This window comes from Poecile atricapillus, chromosome Z (assembly GCF_030490865.1).
Source record: "Poecile atricapillus isolate bPoeAtr1 chromosome Z, bPoeAtr1.hap1, whole genome shotgun sequence".
Classification (NCBI taxonomy): Eukaryota; Metazoa; Chordata; class Aves; order Passeriformes; family Paridae; genus Poecile; species Poecile atricapillus.
In genome coordinates, this window is record NC_081289.1 from 103076382 (window position 1) to 103096778 (window position 20397).

General features: G+C 34.4%; 1 protein-coding gene across 1 annotated transcript in view; it reads left to right on the plus strand.

Moving 5' to 3' along the window:
- The window catches only part of SPTLC1 (serine palmitoyltransferase long chain base subunit 1), a 34789-nt gene extending 17259 nt beyond the window's left edge, over window positions 1-17530 (plus strand). The window contains exons 6-15 of the mRNA XM_058826800.1: window positions 2673-2805; window positions 4530-4659; window positions 6399-6488; window positions 7217-7324; window positions 8687-8782; window positions 9065-9161; window positions 10601-10655; window positions 12243-12360; window positions 13197-13270; window positions 13764-17530. Of these exons, the coding sequence (XP_058682783.1) occupies window positions 2673-2805; window positions 4530-4659; window positions 6399-6488; window positions 7217-7324; window positions 8687-8782; window positions 9065-9161; window positions 10601-10655; window positions 12243-12360; window positions 13197-13270; window positions 13764-13857 (995 nt within the window). The 3' untranslated portion in view covers window positions 13858-17530. The remainder of the gene's footprint in view (window positions 1-2672; window positions 2806-4529; window positions 4660-6398; window positions 6489-7216; window positions 7325-8686; window positions 8783-9064; window positions 9162-10600; window positions 10656-12242; window positions 12361-13196; window positions 13271-13763) is intronic.
- The last annotated feature ends 2867 nt before the right edge of the window (window positions 17531-20397 follow it).

The following is a 20397-nucleotide window of genomic DNA, read 5'->3' on the forward strand; positions in this document are numbered from 1 at the left end:
TGTTACTCGTCAGATTTATGCCCTCTTAGGAGCTGATATTTCATATCAATATTAGAGATCTCTATTTGAAATGTAGATATTGTGTTATAATTTATTTTGAATGGAGATTTGGTTCTTCATATCTATGCTACTTAGAAGGTAATTAATAGATGCAGTGAATCCCTTTTAATACATTTTTACTTTGTATTGTATCTCTGAAATATCTATCTGTGCCTTTATCCTATACAGAGCATGAAATATTTGTATATCTACATATAGCTGAATATTTGTTGGCATTTTCTCCGTAATTTTCATTTCTTCTGTTTATGACTTCCATGTGAACATATACTAGGCACTAAAAAGGCATTTCATAACAGTTACTAACAATATTAGCTTTATTAATGTTTCATAATTGCACAGAAAGCTCTTACAGTGTCTTCCTCTGTGCAAATGTATTTCAGGTGGTGTCTGCAGTTTCAGTTAAAATAGGCTAATCCAAGTGGTGTAATCAGACTAAAGCAAATCATTGCAACAAAGGAAAGTCAGACTGCATTTGGATTTTATCACAGTGAAGCCCTAGCACTTTTCAACCTCATGGTTATACAAAGTATTCATACCCTTGTGTAGTGATATACCAAGTGTGTGTTATTTTGAACTTATGTTATTCTTCCCCTTTGCAAAATTTACTTAGGCTTACAAAACTTCTTTCTGTAGCACAAACCTGAATATATTCATTAACTGCCCTTACTGACAATACTTGTTTTTCCTAGACCTTGCTTAGTGTAATGGTGGTTGTTTCTGAATAGGGCTTAGTGAAAAGAATGCAGGTTCTGATTTGGAGCAGTGATGGTCTTATAATCCTTTTCAGTTTAATTGTGCAAGTGATTATTCAAAACATTTTTCCTCATTAGGTATCAATAGCTGACCACTCAAAAATAGTAGTTCAGTTCTTATTTCCCCTAATTTTTTATTCTGTAGTGATGGGAGTTCATAAAGAAACATTTTGGACTGCATGTTTTTTATATTGCATGGTTCAAGTGCTATGTGGCCAGTCTGTTTTTATTAAATTTTTGTAATTGCTGATCTTTGTTGGGCTTTTCGTTCAATAAATCAGAGGTCATCCCACCTCTTTGGAAGCCTGATTGAAGATTGTTTATTGATCCTGAAGTCCTTGTAGCAATGACACAGGAAAAAGACACAAAAATTCTGGAAATGGACTGTTTACAATCTCAATCAGAAAGTAGATGAGGTAATTCCAGTCAGCATCCTTCCTTCTGAGGTCTTTGGAGAGGAAAGGCTGTTCTAGAAATCCCTGAACATTTGGTATATCTAATGCAGCTGGATCAAAATTATAGGATGCAAAAGAAAACTTCCAAGTCATGAATGATTAACTGTTTGTTTTCATTTAAAAGCAGTGGGAAAACAAATTTCTTTCTGATCTATTTTTTGATGCCCAGGTAATCATCAGGAAAGTATTGTTGAGGATTTATATTTTGCGTGCTATGAATAAAATTGCTCTTTACTGTGGTTGGGAGGCTGTTGTTTGAATAAATACCCTTTGCTTTTATTAATAAATACATCAGGTGGCTATGTCCTTTTGGGGAGTGCGTTTAGTATGGCAAAGTTGGGGCTTTTATGATATCCTTTCTTTCTGCACCCTTTCTGTTGGTGTCTGGTCAGAAAGAGCAACACTGACATCGTAACCTTATATTCTGTTGGAAGAATCTGTACGTATAACTGATGTTACTTTATTTGATTTGTTTGAATGAATTTCCAGTAATTGCTAAAAGGTAACACTTGGCCAGGGGTGGTCTTTCAGGTCACATAGTAATGATCTCTATTTGCATTTTAATCTTATTTATTTCCAGTTAATAAAAGACATATTATTATCTGTCCATTGCTAGCAGAAGCAGATAGTGGTGAGAGAGTTAGACACTCAAAATAACAGTTTGTCTCATACAGGCTGTTTTGCTTAGGAAGAATAGTCAATTCTGTGGTTACCTTTCTACAGCAACAATCCACTCACCATGTGGTATTACAATTTTTAATATTTTGATTTTTGACATGGGTCATTTTGACCAAACTGGTTTGGGAAATGCTGTGTGTGTGATTGGGTCAATATATCTTAAGAATGAATAATCTCTGGCTTGTTGGTGTGACCTTTCCAGTGGGCTAAAGTGTGTTCAGGAGATCATTTGAGACTTGTGGTCTCACAAGAGCAGTATTCTGTTATAATGATAGCTGTGCTTATGTAGTGGAAGCATCAGCTTGGAAGAACTGATGGTCTGCCAACAGGACCTCAGTAATTGCTATAAATTACATAATTTGTTTTCTGACTGTAGTAACTGTGCTCTCTAGTTGCAGTCCAAGAATGCTGCATTATTTGTGGCCTAATCACAAGTAGATTTTAACAATTTTGGTGTAAGAACATTAGAGAAATATGTTGCATAATTATTTTCAGCCCTGTCAAAACCTGTGATTAATAATAGGTTCCTTGTCAGTTTCAGTGAAGCTGGATTGGTTGCAACTGGGTTTTGGGAAGTTACTTGCTTTAATACTCTTCCTACAAATAAATGTTCTGTTTGCTTCAATTAGATGATTTCTAAAAGTAATGAGGCTTTTTAATATAAAAAGAAGCTAACTTTTTTTTTTTTTGTCAATATTTCAGTATTTTTGATTTTTCTCTCAAATAGATGTGCACTTAGAATTAGAGGAACGGCTAGCAAAATTCATGAGGACAGAGGAAGCTATTATATACTCATATGGATTTGCAACAATTGCCAGTGCTATTCCTGCATATTCAAAGAGAGGGGACATTGTGTTTGTGTAAGTATTGTTTTCTAAGTTTTTTCTTCTTATTTTTAATGATTGCTAAACATATTTTTGAACATTTAAAAATAATGCTGGTTTTGATTAAGTGTTATGTAGCACAAAGTTTAAATATTTTTTCTTTGCCAAATATTACAAATCAGTTATTGCTTTCATTGTGAAAGCTCAGCTATGGGCACTCAGCTGCAAAAAAAAAGCAAAATAACGTAGTATTCAAATACTAATGTAATTTTAATAAGTAATTTTCTTCTAAAACAATGTAGTTAAACTTGCTTTTCTCATGTCTATTGCTGGCTTTTCACCTTTCTTCCAAGAGAATTGTTCCATTCATGCCTATTTGCAGTGGATTAGTTGAATAAATATTGGTATATATTAAAGTAACAGAAGAATAGTTATGCAAAATCAAGTAAATCACCTGGCAGGCCCAGTATCTGGTACCTAAGAATAGCCAATCATGATTTGTCTAGAGAAGATTCAAGAACTGGGAGAAACAATGTTAAAACAATTCAATTTACTGCTGGAAAGTAGAGGGTTTGGATTTAGTAAGAGTTGATGGATTTTTCTTGTCTTCTGATTCTCTCAGCACCTTAGATCTTTAATATCCTCAGTGTTTCTATCACATGCAAATGGTTAACTTGAACATTTTATGAAAAATATGAAGAAATTTTAATATTTTTTCATAGATACCTGTTTCAAATATGGTATGTACTAATTTCTATTGATGCATTTGATTTTTAGACAGGGATTTTCCCCATGCATTTTTCCCCCTGGGAGTAGCAAGTGGGTGTCAATGTGGGACTCAGCTGCCTGCTGTGGTTAAATTACAACACAATGGTACTTTTGTATTTGTCTGCCAAAATCTCTCTTTGGTGCTGTCTTTTCTAAGTGTAAGGCTTGCAGCCTATTTGACCTCTTCACAGAAGTTCTTTCATAATTTGATCATGTTTTTTGACTGCGTTTGATTATCTTCTGGATCAGCATTTCTGAGACAAATGACCTGGATTGTGCTCACTCTACTCAAGGATGCCAGTGTGTACCCTGGTTTTAGTTATCTTGTACTGTTTCAGCTTCTCATTGACAGAAGATCTCACTGTATTTGAAAGCAGCTTGGTTGAAATTACTTAACATATGCAGGTTTGGTTTAGTTGCCACTTTACAAGATCAGTTGACCTAAGCAGCTGTGAAATTGCATATCCCATCATAGTCAGAAATTTGCTGTTCCAACACTTAAAAATGGGGGTTGGAAATAATATCTCCATCTTTGGACATTGATATATTATTTCTCAAAGAATACTAAAATGGAGGTTTTGAGTATTTGGAGGACTACAGTAAATGTTACAGGCACATCTGTGCTTTTTTCTAAGACCCAGAGCAAATGAAGTGAGAGGTTTCTGGGATGATTACTGTGGTATTCTACCTGGTCCATGGAATGCTGTGCTCAAACTTTTGTCACATACAAACAAAAGGATGAATGTAGATTTAAAAAAAAAATAAAAAAAACCTGCTGGCTTGCTTTCAGTGTCTGTAGTACATATAAAATTGAAAATCTTTGAAATGAGGGTTCAAAATGTAAATAAAATATACAGTGCTTTAAAACATCTGTTTTTGTCTACACTTAAGTACAAATACCTGTTCAAAAGAAAAATAAGTCCTAATAGCCAGTTTTCTTTGAATAATTGCACTGAGTTTCACAAACTTAGAAGGGTTTGCTATCTTGACAGAGATGAAGCTGCTTGCTTTGCTATTCAGAAAGGATTACAAGCATCTCGTAGTAACATCAAGTTATTTAAGCATAATGATATGGCTGACCTTGAACGACTGTTGAAAGAACAAGAAACTGAAGATCAAAAGGTACCATTCCTTTGAAGAAATATTTGTACTCTTATGTGCCACATCCCCCACATTTTTTTACTGAGTCATGTAATTGAATGGATGTAGTGTTTAAAGGCATTTACTTGATTTTCATAACTCTCTATTGAGCAGTTAATATTGCTTATTTAATTAAGATAATTTTAATCTTTACAAGCAGATGAGTGATGTGAGATAATGTTTTTCTTTTTTTTGAAAAACTATTACAGAGCTTTTTTTTTTGTTTTTGGATCTCTGAGAAATTTATGTAACTGTATTTACCTAATACATCATGCAAGCTAACGATCACTTTGAATGCTACACTATAAAATCAGCACAAAAATTACTAGTCCTTTATGGAATCAATATGGTTGATTTTTTTCTCAGTCTTCCCATATCATGCATTCAACTCTTAAGAAATTTTCTCTCTTGAAAATTTGAGTCAGTTCGATGGCTTGCTTCTCATTCTGACAGTAAAACAAAAGGATGTCCAAAAGCAGTTACTAAGATCAGGATCAGAAAGTACAGATCACTTGATTAAGTGCGCATTAAAAGAATTAACTGAGTAGCTGTCATGGTTGTATGGTTTATTTGCAAAATGCTGGCAAGTTACAGACAATTGAAAGAAAGTTGCTTTTGTGATAAGACATAGAAAAAGTAAACTAGATAAACTGTCAATCAGCTTAACATCAGTGTAAATCAGTAATGGATCTGATTAATGGCAGATTTATAGATAACATACTAGTTAACCTACCTTCATGGAAAATACATTTTGTCAGATAATCTTTACATGAGTTTTTAGATGTGGTTTTCAGACTAATTTGTGTAACACATTTGGTTTGTTAGAGCAGAATGCTTTGAATTAGCTACATGGTTGAAGTTTCTTACTGTAATTAGCTGAATGTGAACATAAAATTGGTGGGCAAGAGCTTAATACAGACCATGTGTGTATAACTAAGACATACTGACTAGAAAACGCTCATATCATTAGAGTTGATAAAGCCTGTACTGTAACTAGTTTGGTACCTACCACATAGAAAAGTTAAGTAGATGTTTCTGAATCTTTTTACAAGGACTGAAAAATGAATGAAGTGTGACTAAATATCCTTTTTCAGAAAATATCAGTAAGGTTCAAAGTAAATAACAGAGCAATAGCATCTTAAAACAGCAAAACTGAAATAATACCAATTGAAATTTAGCAGAAACAAGTGAAAGATATTTTAATGATCTCTATGGTATCCAGAGATCACACAAGAACTTTGTGACATGAGTGTTATGAATGCTTTTGCATTGTGTTTTACAAAGGCACTACTTGTAAGAGGTTTCTGCAGCATTGTGAATCCTGATGCACAAAACACTTGTTGAAAAGTCTTTTAAATGCTCATACTAATGATGAGTATAATAGAGACCAAGATTTGTAGTATTTGTTCTGTAGTTACATTGGTTGTATTTTATTCATAAAGTTCAAATGGATTGGTTGTGATTTGTTGCAAAAGAGGGCCTCTTAAATCATGTGTAGAAGTCAAAAGCTTTGAAATTATTACAAAATAAATAAAAGAGTACTCCAGTGAGGCATTTCAACTTTTGTTACAGATGAAAAATACTAATTTTAAACTTAAGTAACAGCTTATTTGAACAAGAGACCATTCCCTTCAGAAAAATCTTCCCTATCCAAAAAATATTTAGAACTTTGCTTGTTTAGTAACAATTGATATAAACTAAAACCATATCTTTCTCTGAAGAATCCTCGCAAGGCCCGTGTAACTCGAAGGTTTATTGTAGTGGAAGGATTGTATATGAACACAGGAGACATCTGCCCTCTTCCAGAGTTGGTAAGTGGTTTTAGTTCACCTTTTGAATTGCATATGAAAGTGTGTGGCTAATGAAATAACAGTGTTGTGTAATTAAGCCTACACAGAAAAGTTCAGCATGCAGCTTTTTTGTTTACCTTCTTGCTTTCTCACATGTTCATGATTTCAAAAGGTGATTCGAAACCTTAATCTTGTTTTGAAATTTCTGATTAGGATTCTGAAGCTACTGAGACTTAGAAATAATGTCTGGGTGTGGTCTTAATTTTTATCCTGTAAAATATACTATATTTTTAGCTAGACTGTGTGATACTAGGTATTTAAGCTAGGTTTTATCTAAAAAAAAGGGAAAAAAAGTTTCAAATACGTCTTCATATAAATGTCAGAAATAGTGACTCCAAGGAAAGTATTTGCTCTTCAGCATAAAATGGCTTTTTATACAGGCTCTATTCTTGTAGATGATGGAAGAAATGGTATGAAAATGCATTGTTTTGAAAGTACTTGAGCACCTATTAAAAAAGAGGTTTTTTTCTATATGAACATTTATGAAATTGGTTTTAATATTACATGATGGAATAGTTTTGAAGGCTTTTAAAATGTTTTAATGAGAGAACAGAACTCTAGAACTGAGTTCTATGTTCTCTGTCTATTCAGCATTCAGAATGCTGTCCTTGTCTTTCCTTACCTTATCTCTCCCATGCATTTTGTCACCAAATTCTGACTGGTGTTTTATAAAATTTTCTTTGCTTTAGATAAAATTGAAGTATAAATACAAAGTTAGAATATTTTTGGAGGAGAGTCTTTCCTTTGGAGTCCTTGGAGAACACGGAAGAGGCATTACTGAACACTTTGGAATAAATGTATGTACTCTTTTGTTGTGAATGAGAGATTTGTGCAGAAACAAGTTGTGAAATTGTTTCCTAATACCTGTGCCATTAGCAGATAGTTTTGTAGTGTACAGTAGACATTTAAATTTACGGTTTTTTAAAATATAAAAAAATTTTTTTAAATATAGTATTTTTTTAGCAGTCCTAGAGCTTTCACGTCTTGGCAGTCTTTCATGTGCTTACTTGAAATAGTTTTACTTATCTTCAGCAATGAAGATAACAAAAGAATTTTTTTACAATGCATAATTCTATTCTATTTTTGGAAACTCAGTGAGATAATGAATACTGTGTTTTCCAGCCACATACACTTGAAAGTGCCACTCTGAGGTCTTGGAGTAAATAAGAAAAATCTTTGCAGTATATAGCAATCATATTTTGCTCTATTGCCTTTTACTCTAGTGGGGAAAAATACAACTTCTGATGGTTCTTTCAAAGGTAGTACTTTCCTGGCAGATTAAGCCAAACTGTTTTTCCAAGGGTCTACTTTCCATGGTGTTTATGCAGCTGAGCAGTACTTTGGAAATCCAGAATGGTATTATGCAGCTGCTTACAACCACAGTCCCCTGGGCTGAGGGGAAGGAAGAAGTGCTTTTTGTTAGCTAGTATTCCAGTGTGGAGCACCTCACTGCATTCTGATAGAGTCTGAATTCGGCTGGGAAGTGAAATAACAAATTCAGAGAATTCATTCTGTCTTCCTTCTTGTCTTGCTGTTTTCACTTAATACCAAACATGGAAAAGAGAAAATTAATTTGGAAAATGAAACAGTGTTATTGTGATATGTGCCAACTGCGGTCTGATTTCTATGTTAAATTCCTTTCCAATTAATTGACTTTTACGTTAAATTAATTTACAGGCAAAATCTCTCCAAGCCTGACAAAAGAAAATATTTGCAGCTAACAAATGAAATAAGAAAGACATTTGTGTTTTTAATGTTCTGTTTTAATTAGGTTTATACTTAATTTTAATCACGTTCTATCTCCTACTGACTACAGAGTGGCTACTTAAAGGACACTGCCACACTGACTGCATTGTGGAATTGTCACCAGCATCTAAATAATTTATTTTATCTGTTTGTGTTCTTCACATTGCAATGCCTTGAAGAGAGACATCATATGCAATTTATTTACAGATCCATAAATCTCGATTTCTCAAAGGTCCTTTCTGTAATGCTTAAAATTATTATTTCATTTGTACTTTCATTTTATTATGTCATAGTTTGGTGGATTATCTCTAGTATTCATGGTAGTATGAAACAAGGTATATCTTTAATAGATTAACTTACAGTCTTGATGCAATCAAAAGCATCTTTTAATCATTTTTTAATTTAACTGACAGATTGATGATATAGATCTTATTAGTGCAAACATGGAAAATTCACTGGCTTCTATTGGTGGATTTTGCTGTGGAAGATCTTTTATTATTGACCATCAGGTAAGACAGATCTCTTTTTAAGTAGTCTGGCACTATTAGTTACTTATATGTGAGAGTTAATTATTAATATCTGTTTGCAAGTATGATATAGATGATTATTCAGTATTTGATTCTACACAGAAGCTGTCTGGTTCCTATGAAATATTGTAGATGAATCAGAGACCTACTTTTAATCGTTACATGTACCTGTAGGTGTGGAGGAGAGGTTTTAAATATATACATGAATTACTTTTAAAACATTTTCTAGATTACTATAATTTTTCTTTTCCTTTTCTGCTGTAGCGATTGTCTGGTCAAGGATATTGTTTTTCTGCCTCCCTACCTCCTTTGTTAGCTGCTGCTGCTATTGAGGCTCTGAATATTATGGAAGATAATCCAGGTACTTAATGTAGGAAAATGTTATCCTTCTTCTGAAATCTTTCTTCACCCCAAACTAATAACTTGTACTTCTCCCTACTTTGATTCCTCACCTTTTTACTCTGATGTCCTTTTTTTTTTTTTGCTAATTAATTTTACATGTATGTTTTTTTCCTCGTGGTATTTCCCACTCTTCTTTCCTTCTTCAGTGTTTCCATCCCTTTTGGTCTTCCAGCTGGAAAATAAGCAAGCTATTTGAGGACACAAATGGTTTTTAAAAAGCAAATAAGAAATTTTTACTCTGCTGTTTAGATCAGTGCCTCTTCCTTAAACACATATTCCTTCAGCACAAATGAAGGAAGAGAAAGTTAAATAGAAACAAATGGTAGTATATTTCCTCAGGACAGAGCAATCCTCTCCTTTCCACTTGTGCTATATAATTAGGGGTTTTTTCCTTCTCTAGTTAAGCATTCAGGCAAGAATCTCAAGAATGATCAGGGTGCAAATTGCCTGCGATTTACAAGGGATCAGATTGGGGGCATTTATATAAAGCTGACAGACAGAAGTTCTGCTCTAGGAGTCAATTAGAAAAACCCCAGCACCCTTGCCATTGGCAGGGACACCTAGACCAGGAGATACATCCAACCCAGCCTTAAAAAATCTTTTTGCTGACTGGGAATTGAGCCCAGGCCAGAGCAGTGCCAAATCCCAGCCACTAGAACACCTGGGAATTTTTTTTTTTTTTTGGAAGTGGAAGTCCTGAGGGGCAATGAGGACAAAATTGGCCAAATTGTGAAATTGTATAAATTTGCTTTAACCTTCATTTCCGTCAACTGATTGGAGGACATCTGCAAAGATGCAGTATTTAATTTGTGACAAATAAATGAAAATTACTGGGTAACCCATGCCCTGTTGTATGAAGTAAAATAGATTAAAGAAAGAATTAGGAGTAAGTTACAAGACTGTTAGGTATACTGGAGGGTTAGCCTTGACCAAGGAAAAGAGCCATGGTTTACAAATCCAGGAGTCAGTTTTCTTTTTAAGTATCTGCAGTGAACTGGAAAAAGGATCAGTGAGCAAAGTCTGAATGGCAATAGATATTTATGGATATTTATAAATTGGACCTGCCATTTCAGTCCCGTTACAAAGTGTTTATGTCATCCTGTCCATATGGTCATGAACAGCAGCAGCCCCAAAAGGCAGCTGGAGTAATGAGATAAAGGGAAGTAGTGTATTTGTCAGAACTTAAAAGCTTGTCATTTCCTGGCAGAAATAGGAGTTGGGAACATTAAGAAGAGTACTAAAGAGACTTATTAGTTCAATGGATGTACATACCTTAGTTTGATTCCAAATGCTATCTTTGAAATCTTAGAGAAATGTAAAGTAGAAACAGGAAATCTAAGCCTTTTATTTTTCTGTTTTGGTTTGGTTTTTTTTTTTGTTGTTGTTTTTTGTGTGTAGACATTTTTCAGACTCTCCGGGCCAAATGTGAACGGATTCACAAAGCTTTACAGGGGTAAGTGTGGGGTTTGGGGCTTTTTGGCTTTTATTTGGCTAGGCCTTTAAAATGCCAACTTTAAAGAAACTCTTCTTGCCCAAATCTGTTTCTGGTTTTACAGGTGCTTAGACTGGGATATGTACACTCAATTATGTATGTATTAAAGGAGGAAAATTATTCTTTCCCAACTGTCTCTGTTACGCTATTGAAAAGAGTCCAAGATTTTAAAGTCCTTTACAGGTTTTGAAATGAGATTATACCCTAAGGCTACTGGGGAGGTCTGCAATCTCTTTAAGATTAATCTCCTCACATTAAGATCTTTAGGAGAATGTGATAACTCTCAATGACACAAAGTGTTGATAAGCATTTTGAAAATTGTCTAAATAAAAGCATTTGGGATGAAGTTTAGCAGATACTCTTTCAGACAACTCAATGCACCTTTCAATCACCTTGAATATAATATTGTTCCTGTATATTAGACTTGAGTGTTAAAACAGTAATAAAGTACCTGTTGCTCTGGAGGCACAGAAAAAATTACTTGAATTTATCTGTAAAATAAGGTTTAACATTTCCTAACACTATGCTGTTTTAAAAGATGGCTGAACTGACTAACTTTTTTTATTTGTTGGGTTTTGAGACTAAAAAGATACAGAAATTGCTGTGATATTCAACAGCCATTTAAGATGCAGTAATTGTGCAATTGCATTTTACAATTCTTCTTCCTCAACAATTTTGTGTTGCATATTACAGAAATTAATAAATTTTAAACACCCTCATACAAATCTCTAATGCATTATTGATTATACTAGTTTCTTTGGAATGATACTACCATTAAATGAGCCTGTTCTTCTTAAAATGTGTATTAGGCAAGCTTATCAAAGTCCAGAAATCAAAATTACACCTGATAGTTGGTATGTGTTTATGTGACCTGTTAATTTTGGGGATCAGAGGTTTTGCTTGGATATTAAATACAGATTTTTGGATGGGAATAAATCAGTCCTAAATGTTTGTGATGTGTCAGGACAATGACAATCAAATGTCAGTCGTTCAGTCAAATTCTAGAAACCTAGTTAACAACAACTAGATATAGATTAGTTACATAGTCATATAACTAATTTTGGAGGAGTTTCTGACTAGGTGACAGCTGATGCTGTAAAGAAATTTTACAGAAAATAATTTAAAATCATAAATCTTGCCAAATTTTTGCAAAACACCCCAGCAAAACTTCTGTTTTTTCTCGTCCCTTAAGTGATAAAAAGGTGACTTGACCTAGCTAGCTGGGTTTTTATCAGCAATTTACAGGCCTAACACAGACATATCTCTTACATCTTCATAAGGATTCTTCAAAAATTTCTGAATTATTAATCCTTTTTGCAAAAGGATTGCTTTACAAACTTACTGAAACTCCTTAGAAAAGACATTTGCTTGATAACTTTATTATCTTTATGTAATGCTAGCTGAAATGCACATATGTTTTTGTCTGCATTACTACCAGTAAAGTGAAATATCCATCTTTTCTCACTCACCACCTAGAAAGGAGAAGCACTTGTTGTCAACACATGTCTTCAAGTAGTATGTACATCAAAGGCTTTTTATTTATTTTAGGATTTCTGGTTTAAAAGTAGTGGGAGAATCTTTTTCTCCAGCATTGCACTTACAGTTGGAGGAGAGCTGTGGATCTCGAGAAAATGATGTGAAGTTACTCAAAAGAGTTGTGGATTATGTAAGTGTCCCCATTGTCATTAAAATGTATCATTGCCTTTAAATGTAAATAATTGAGGAAGGGCAGGGAGGCTTGTCAGGTAACTTGTTGAAATATCTTGCAAAGATGCTGAAAGAAACTTAGTTTCTTTGCTGATTATATGGCTCTGTTAAAGATCATATTTTAAGCATTTCTTGCTGCCTATAGCTTGGTCTGTAGCTCTGCATTAAAAAATGCATATTAGACTATTTACTTCAGGAAATAGTTATTTCCTGTTATCTATTTTAATGCTCAAATCTGCGTATAAAACTGTTGCTTAGACAACTTTTGTAACGTTAATAAGAAGAGTGTTCTAGAGATGCATTTTAACCATTTAAGGTCTTTTGAGTCTGTGAGTTTGCTTTTTTAATATGTGAACAATCTCCTGTTCTACATGTAGTATTTTTCCCTTCTTCAATACACATTGGTTCTTTCTGTCCCACGTGAAGAGGTGAGAGTTGATGGAAAACTTTATATATCAGGTGGCAAGTAAACAAGACTACATAACAAAAAGAAATTCTGAAGTTAATTTCCTTGAAAATATGCTTAAATATAATTTAATTTCCTGATACAAATGGTATGTTTGCCTGATTACATGGAGGTGAAAACTAAAGACACTGCACCCTAAACTGTTTTATGTGGTAAAGCTGTATTGAAATTAGAGGTGATTTTGCCCAATCTTTGTAACCTCCATTTGGGAAACAACTTGCATTTATCTTGGCACCAATTTAATAGAAGTTAGTTATACGTATTTGGTGATCAAAAGGATATGCCGTTAGAAATTCCCAGGTTAACTACTGTATTTTCTTTATTTGTAGTGCATGAATAGTGGTATTGCATTAACACAGGCTCGCTATCTGGAGAAAGAAGAAAAATCACTTCCTCCACCCAGGTTAGCAGAAAGTTACTGTGCTACTTGATTTTTCGGCTATGGCTTTCCATCATTTTTCCATACAATGACAGAGTTTTGTTCAGTAGACTAGATTGAATATTGGTTCTTGGAAAAATGGGAGAGGCTCCATTTTTGGGGTATATTTTCAGTGACTGTTACAGGTTGCTACTACCATGAAATAACTGTATCAAAACTACCTGTATCTTGAGGATCAGCATGTAGCCTGTTAGCAGGCACATTTCCATGAGCTGTGCCTCTACTGGTAAAAAAGATAACAGATTTCTGCAGTGTGTATATTAGGGTGGCAGAGCAAGGGCAAAAAGGAGTTTGACCACATCTATTTAGTCATATGTCTTGTTTTTGGTTGAATTTGTATTTGTAATAATTTCCCTACAGATAGTGATCTTAATGTGTTAAAATTAATATGAAATAATTCTAAAGCTGATGGCTTGAAATAAAGTTTACTGTGTATGTTCTGGTTTTCTTTTTCTAGTATTCGAGTAGTGATAACAGTGGAACAAACAGAACAAGAACTGGACAAAGCTGCATCAATTCTTAAGGAAGCTGCGCAGTCTGTGTTGAATTAGACTCCTGTTTTTGGATTCCTCTTTCCTTACACTATCAGGATAAGTGTTTTAAACTGTATAGTGACTTCCAGATTCTTCCACTGATGGCATTGACACCTGACCAACAAAATTGTTCTGGAGTGGTACAAATGCAGTGAGGGGAAGAATGCTGAATTTTGGAGTTGGTGAATGACAGTGTTGTTCCAATTCAAGCTTTACCATTTACTAGCATTACTTAAAATGAGACATCACTATTGCATTCATGACTCTTTCATAAGTTAGTATAAGAAGTTTTGAATTTATTTCCTCAAACCCTTAAACGGTCTCAAAAATGTGTGTGAACATTCAGTTTTATCCCAAATCAGGTAAAATATGTTGTTTTCTCTCCATTTTCTCAGAATGTGGGAACTTCAAATAAATGTCAAGGAATTATCCCTCCTCATCTTCCAAATGAAAATACACTGTTCCTATTACTGCCAAAAGGATAACACTATAAGACATAATTTTGTGCTATATTATGTAATTTTTATTGAATTATAGAAGGGAGGACCTTAAATTCTTTTTTTTAATACATCTTTCTCTAACCATTTTTGGCAGCCAGATTTTAAGAAAGCCTGGACAGATAGTAAATTCATATAAAATACTATTTGCTTTTTGCATTCCATATGTAATTATATGCATGTTTGATATTATGGGTGAGGTTTTTCATATTATTAACTTTGAAATATCTAAATTCAAACCTCTGAATTGTGAAACTGATGTAATTCCAGTGTAGTATGTTCAGGTAAGGGAGCTTTGTACCAGTCTGAAGAGGAGTAATAGGCAACATGAAAAATGAGGCAAGGTTTTGAAATGGCAACTAAGTGCTAGCTTAGTCAAACTACTTTTAAGCACAAAAATGATGTGTGCTTAGTTATATCTATAAACATCTATACCTTAGAAGGGAAGACTGAAAAACAGATACTAAGAGTTTAGATGGTACAAATACTACTGAAACACAACTCAGTCTGTGCACATAAAATTCCCAAGTAACTTGAAAGTAATATTTGGAGGTTGTGCTGTCAGGATTTTAAATCAGCACAGATGGACATTACATATACAGACACTTTTCTTCAATCAGGAAACTGGTAAGGAAGTGTGTACCTTTTTATAAAACAAAAAATACAACTTTTTATTTCATGATTTTGCTTTAAGAACGCCTGTCTAAAATTTTTGTATTCTGCCTAATGTGTGTTGAGTTGTTTTGTACTTATGTGGCTTTTTGGTTGCTACTACAAGGATTACAGGACTGTTTTTGAGAAACATCATTGTTAAATATAAAGTTAATCATGTTTGATTCAGATTTTTACTTACACAATTGGATTTTGTAGCATGGTTGACCATATATTATTAAATATTCTGCATCAGTTGAGCATAGTCTAATTAATTAGTTGAGCATAGCCTCCAGTTCATAGCGACTGTTTCTACACTGGCTTTCAAAACTTCATCTGCATACATTCAGACAGAACATCTAATGTGTTGGGGCACTTCTGTGATTGTTGCTATTTGAAATAGTCAAATCATTATCTGTGCAAGGTTGTAAAACCTTCATCCCAATGTGAAAGAGTATCCCTATTTCACTGACATTTATGTTTCCTCTGTTAACTTTGAGTAAAAGCCAGTGAGAAGCCAGCAGTTTAAAAGAGAAAAATGTGCAGAATGAAACTGACATCCATTTTACAGACTGGAACTGAAAGTGCAGATTAGTCATTCTGAGGCCTCTCAGAGACTGCGAGAAATGGAAATTAAATGTTATCACTCTACTTTGAACTTTTGAGCCATTTTTGGCTGCATAATTGAAACCTGCAAATTCTAGTGAAGTCAAGCCTTTGATGTACAAACTTGGAACAAATGAGATACTTTGATTCCAGTGCAGCATATTAAATGGTTTTGGAGTTAAGTAAAACCTGGGAAGGTAAGCAAATAACCATTGGCATTGAAATCCTAGGTTGCAGAATCTATATTTCATTCTTTAATTTTATTTTAGATTGTTTGCAAATAGGGTGGATTTTTTGTTGTGCTTAAAGAACTAGCAATAATTTTTAGATACATGGATTTGTGTTGTTACTTTCCTTGGTTTGCTGGTTATTTTTGCTTTTAAATGAAGTGATGACAACTAAGGTAGCAAGAAGCAGAATGAAATTTCTAGCAATTTCAAAGCCGTGACTTAGTTGTTCTGATGAAACCTAAGTTCAAAAATGTTGCTAAGAGGCACATAATCTGATTCATTTGACAAACACATACCCATCATTAAAAAATTGGTAAAACTTCCTTTGTACTTTTTTACTCATTACCAGTATATAGGAATGAAGCATTTAAATCACAGTAAAGTGGGTACCTTGGTTGATAGCAGCTGAAGTGCTCTCATAATATGTGTTTTACTGACAGGTTATATGCATGGTCTCTGAAAAATTAAGACACTTATGAGATGTATCTGGTGGAGAGGGATATCTCTGGTCAGTTTAAGCATGTCTGACTCCTCTTCATTTTGACTTTTTTGATAAATATCTCTGTCATGGCAAGCAGATGAAAAAATGGGTGGCTCTGGGGGAAAATATTGATTTGGGTTAGGGATACAACAGGTGATTCTGATTAAACTTCTGACATTTGAAAAATCAGAAACCTGTTAAGGTGCTTCACTGCCCAGTGCTCTTGGCTGATAAATATATGAACAAATCTGTGTTAGTTGCTTTGTAGTTACATTTGGATGAATTGGTATTTTTCCATCCATTTCTTCAGATGTGGGCATGAGACTGGAGTTCATATAAGTGTAAAGATATTAAGTAGGATACTGTGAAATGAATCAAACAGGGGTACCTTATCCCAAACTTCAAAGTATCTTTTGAAAATAAATTTTGTTTCAATTAAGTTATATACTTTGCCACATACTTGGAACAGAGTTTCATCTAAGTGGATAATAAATCCAGTATTTTAAATAGAGATCAAAAAAAAATTGTTAATTTTCTTTTAATTGACTGTTAATATCTTGTAGTTGAGAAGGAAGGCATTTTAACTGTAAAACATTGGCAATTCATTGAAATTGTCTTGATGAAACCGATTTTTTGCAATATGTGAGGACTGGGATGGACTGGAAAGAATTTATACTTTGAAAATATTTTATCTTGAAGAAATATGTCTACATGATATATATATTCCTATTTTAAATAAAGAGATTTATTTTCCTTGAATATTTAAAAATAACTGATTGCTATTTGTGTAGTTTCATGATTTTTATAGGAAAAACTACAGATGCCTTTTCTGTTTATTATAGTAATTGTTATTTTTGGATAGGAGGTGAAATGCATAAGGAGGGTATTAAGAAAGAAAGAGACGTATGGCTGAATAACTTTGATTTTATTTTTTTTCACTTTTGAAATACGAACCCAGTCAATGTACAGAATGGTGTACTGTCTCCTTTCTGTCACTCCATCTGGACTTTATTATTTTAAACAGGGTTGTGGCATGTTGGCATTCACTGATCTATGAAGTTGCTACCGCAAAAGTGTCTTGCATCTTAAGATGACTAGAGAAGAGCGCATGTAAATGTACAGAGCTGTAAATGCTGCTTAAACAAAGGAAATACTTACAACTAACACAAAGCATTTGTACATTAAACTGTTTCAGTGTCCTAATAAAAGGAAATGTCTGGATAACACTTCTTCTTGTGTTTTTATGTTCTTTGGCAGTTTTCATGGTAATAAGGTAATGGACTTACTCTGTTTTGCTGTTGATAGATTTTCCAGATTTTGGTTTCCTGTCCATTGTGTACTAGGTAATTGCAAAATATGTGTAGTAGAAGTCACAGAAACTACTAAATCTGTTGAAGAGTACCTATCAGGGAAGGACAGTTTCTACATGTACAATTTCTAATACTTTGTTAACACTCACTTGCTGAAAACCACTACTGGGCCAGATACAGTTTTGTTGTGACTCAGAACAGAATTTCTGGCATATCAACAAACTTGAGTCCACATGACATATGCCCCAGCTTTGAGACACCTTTATAGAATAACATACTGCAATTTTTCCTACTGTATTTTATGGATAAGATTTCCCTATCTTCCACTGCTATTAGAGGTGTTACCGCTTAGCTTAGTATGCTGTTTGTATAACTGAGTTGCATTTTCCAGCAGAGAATTCAGAGCTGGCAAAAACCAGTAAGTATTGGAACAGCTTAAATAGAATTGGAAATATGTAATCCACTCTTTAACTTAGATTTTATATAGGCCAAAGAAAATGATTGTCTAACTCTAATCAGCATTTGTCAGACTGTGATCCTGTTCTGGTATCCACAATTCAAGGAGGACAAGGACAAGGATTGGAGAAAGTCCAAAGGAGGACCATGAAGATGACCAAAGGGCTGGAGAACATGCCCTGTGAAGAAAGAAAAACTGAAGGACAATTTTCCAGTTCTTACACAGAATCTACAAAGGTGGCAGAAGCTCTCTTCACAACAAGCCACATGAAGAATAGAAGGGCAGTACAATCATAAAATGGTTGGGTTAAAAGGGACCTTGAAGACCATTGCCATGAGCAGAAGTACCTTCCGGACCAGGAAGACAAGGTTGCTCCAGCCCCCATCCATCCTGGCCTTGAACAGTGCCAGGACAGCATAATAGAATTGAATCATTAAGGTTGGAAAGGACCTTTGAGATCAAGTACATCCTTTGACCAAACACAACCATGTCAACCATTCTATTGGTGAAATATTATAGGTCTATTTTTTATCCATCTTTAGATTCTCACAGACAGGCTACATACAAAGAATCGCTGCTATACAATAATCATCATTCACAAGAAAATAATTCCTGATTTCCTTATGTATAAAATAACTAGGCACAATAATTTTAATAAAATTTTCTTATTAATTTTTTAAAATAATTTATAATACATTAACTGCTCAACTTTAAAAAAATGCTTAATCTGAATTGCTATTTTGAGAATAAGAATTTTAAAATGTTTAAGGATTTTAAAATATTAGACCTTTTAAATAGGTTGCTTTCTTGTTTCTTGAAGCTTTTGATATCCTGCATTTTTGTTTTCCAGTCATCTTCCTGCTTTTTTCCTTCATTTTTCAAGATAGACACTAGCACTAAATACATTGCTAGATGCTTGAAAATTACACCAGTAATGAATGTTTGTTTTAATATGATGGCACAAATTAATTTGATTTATTTGATGATGCTGATGAAAGCATAATGATCTGTTTCTATGACACAGTGCTGGTGAATGCTACATGTAATTTGAGGTCTGTGGAAGCAAATACTCAAGGTGTCAATGATCACCTCTAGGTACAGAAGGCCAGTTTTTACACTTTAATATTTTTTCCAATTTGAAACCATAGAGTTTACGTGTGGGTAAAATATCACAGCTGCCTTGTCAGATATGCTGGAGTTACAGGTCAAAAATGGAAACATGTTTTGAATACTATGAGGTGAAGATGGTGGAAGATGGTGTTTTTTTCAAAAGTTGAATTTGGTAGTATTTGAAGAGCCTTCCATTTGAACACAAAACACAAGTGCTCATTAGGTGCTGGTTAAGTATGCAAGGTGCTGCAGTAGAGCTGCAGTGAAGAAAGTAGAAGGATCCTTGTTATCATTAGTAATGAGACTAATTGATTCTGTCTCCAGAACTGTTGCTCACCCATTGTTGGTCCCTTCAAAGTCTAGGCAGTAGCAATGTACATTGGAGAATGGTGAGCTTTTGCTGCAAATTGTCACATAATCAGAAACTGTTTGCAGGATGAAATAATGTCTTAACTCTTGGCCCTCCTGGCTGCCAGGGCACTGCTGGCTCATGTTCAACTTGCCCTCAACAAGGACACCCGGGTCCTTTTTCTGTGGCACTACTTTCCAACATCCTGTTGCCCAGTTTGTCTATACATCCAGGGTTGATATATCCCTGGAGCAGAATCCAGCACCTTTCCTTGTTAGATGCCATATAGTTGGTGATTGCCTCGTCCTCTGATTTGTCAAGGTCTCTGCAGGGCCTCACTGCCTTTGAGGGAGTTGACAGCTCCTCCCACTGGCAGACTTGGTGTATCCTTGAGTCCTGAATGCAAATTGTTCATGGAGATATTGAAGAGAGCTGGGCCTATGGTGGAACCTCGGGGAATAGTGATCAGTCATCAGCCTGATGTAACCCCACTAAAGCTGTTGAAAACAGCTAGACAAAAAACCTCTCTATAACCTCCCAACAGTTTTGACCAGAGATAAAGGTATTTCAAATGGCAGAGTTTGAGCAAGTTTTGGTCACTTCCAGCATTGAAATGAAAAAACCTGAAAAATTCAGCATCTGTGTACTGCTTTAGCCAAAGAGATTCTTTGTGCAGCCAGCAGGACAGGAGAAATATTTAGTGAGCTAACTCATGGATGAAGGAGTTTTGTTGTAAACTGATAAAATGGCAGCAAAGCATTTGCCTTTGGTGTAGTTTACTGTGCATTCTTGAGCAGCATGAAACTTGCACAGTGTCTAAGCTATTTAACATTTGAGTATCTGACTTGGTGACTGAAGGGCCTGACT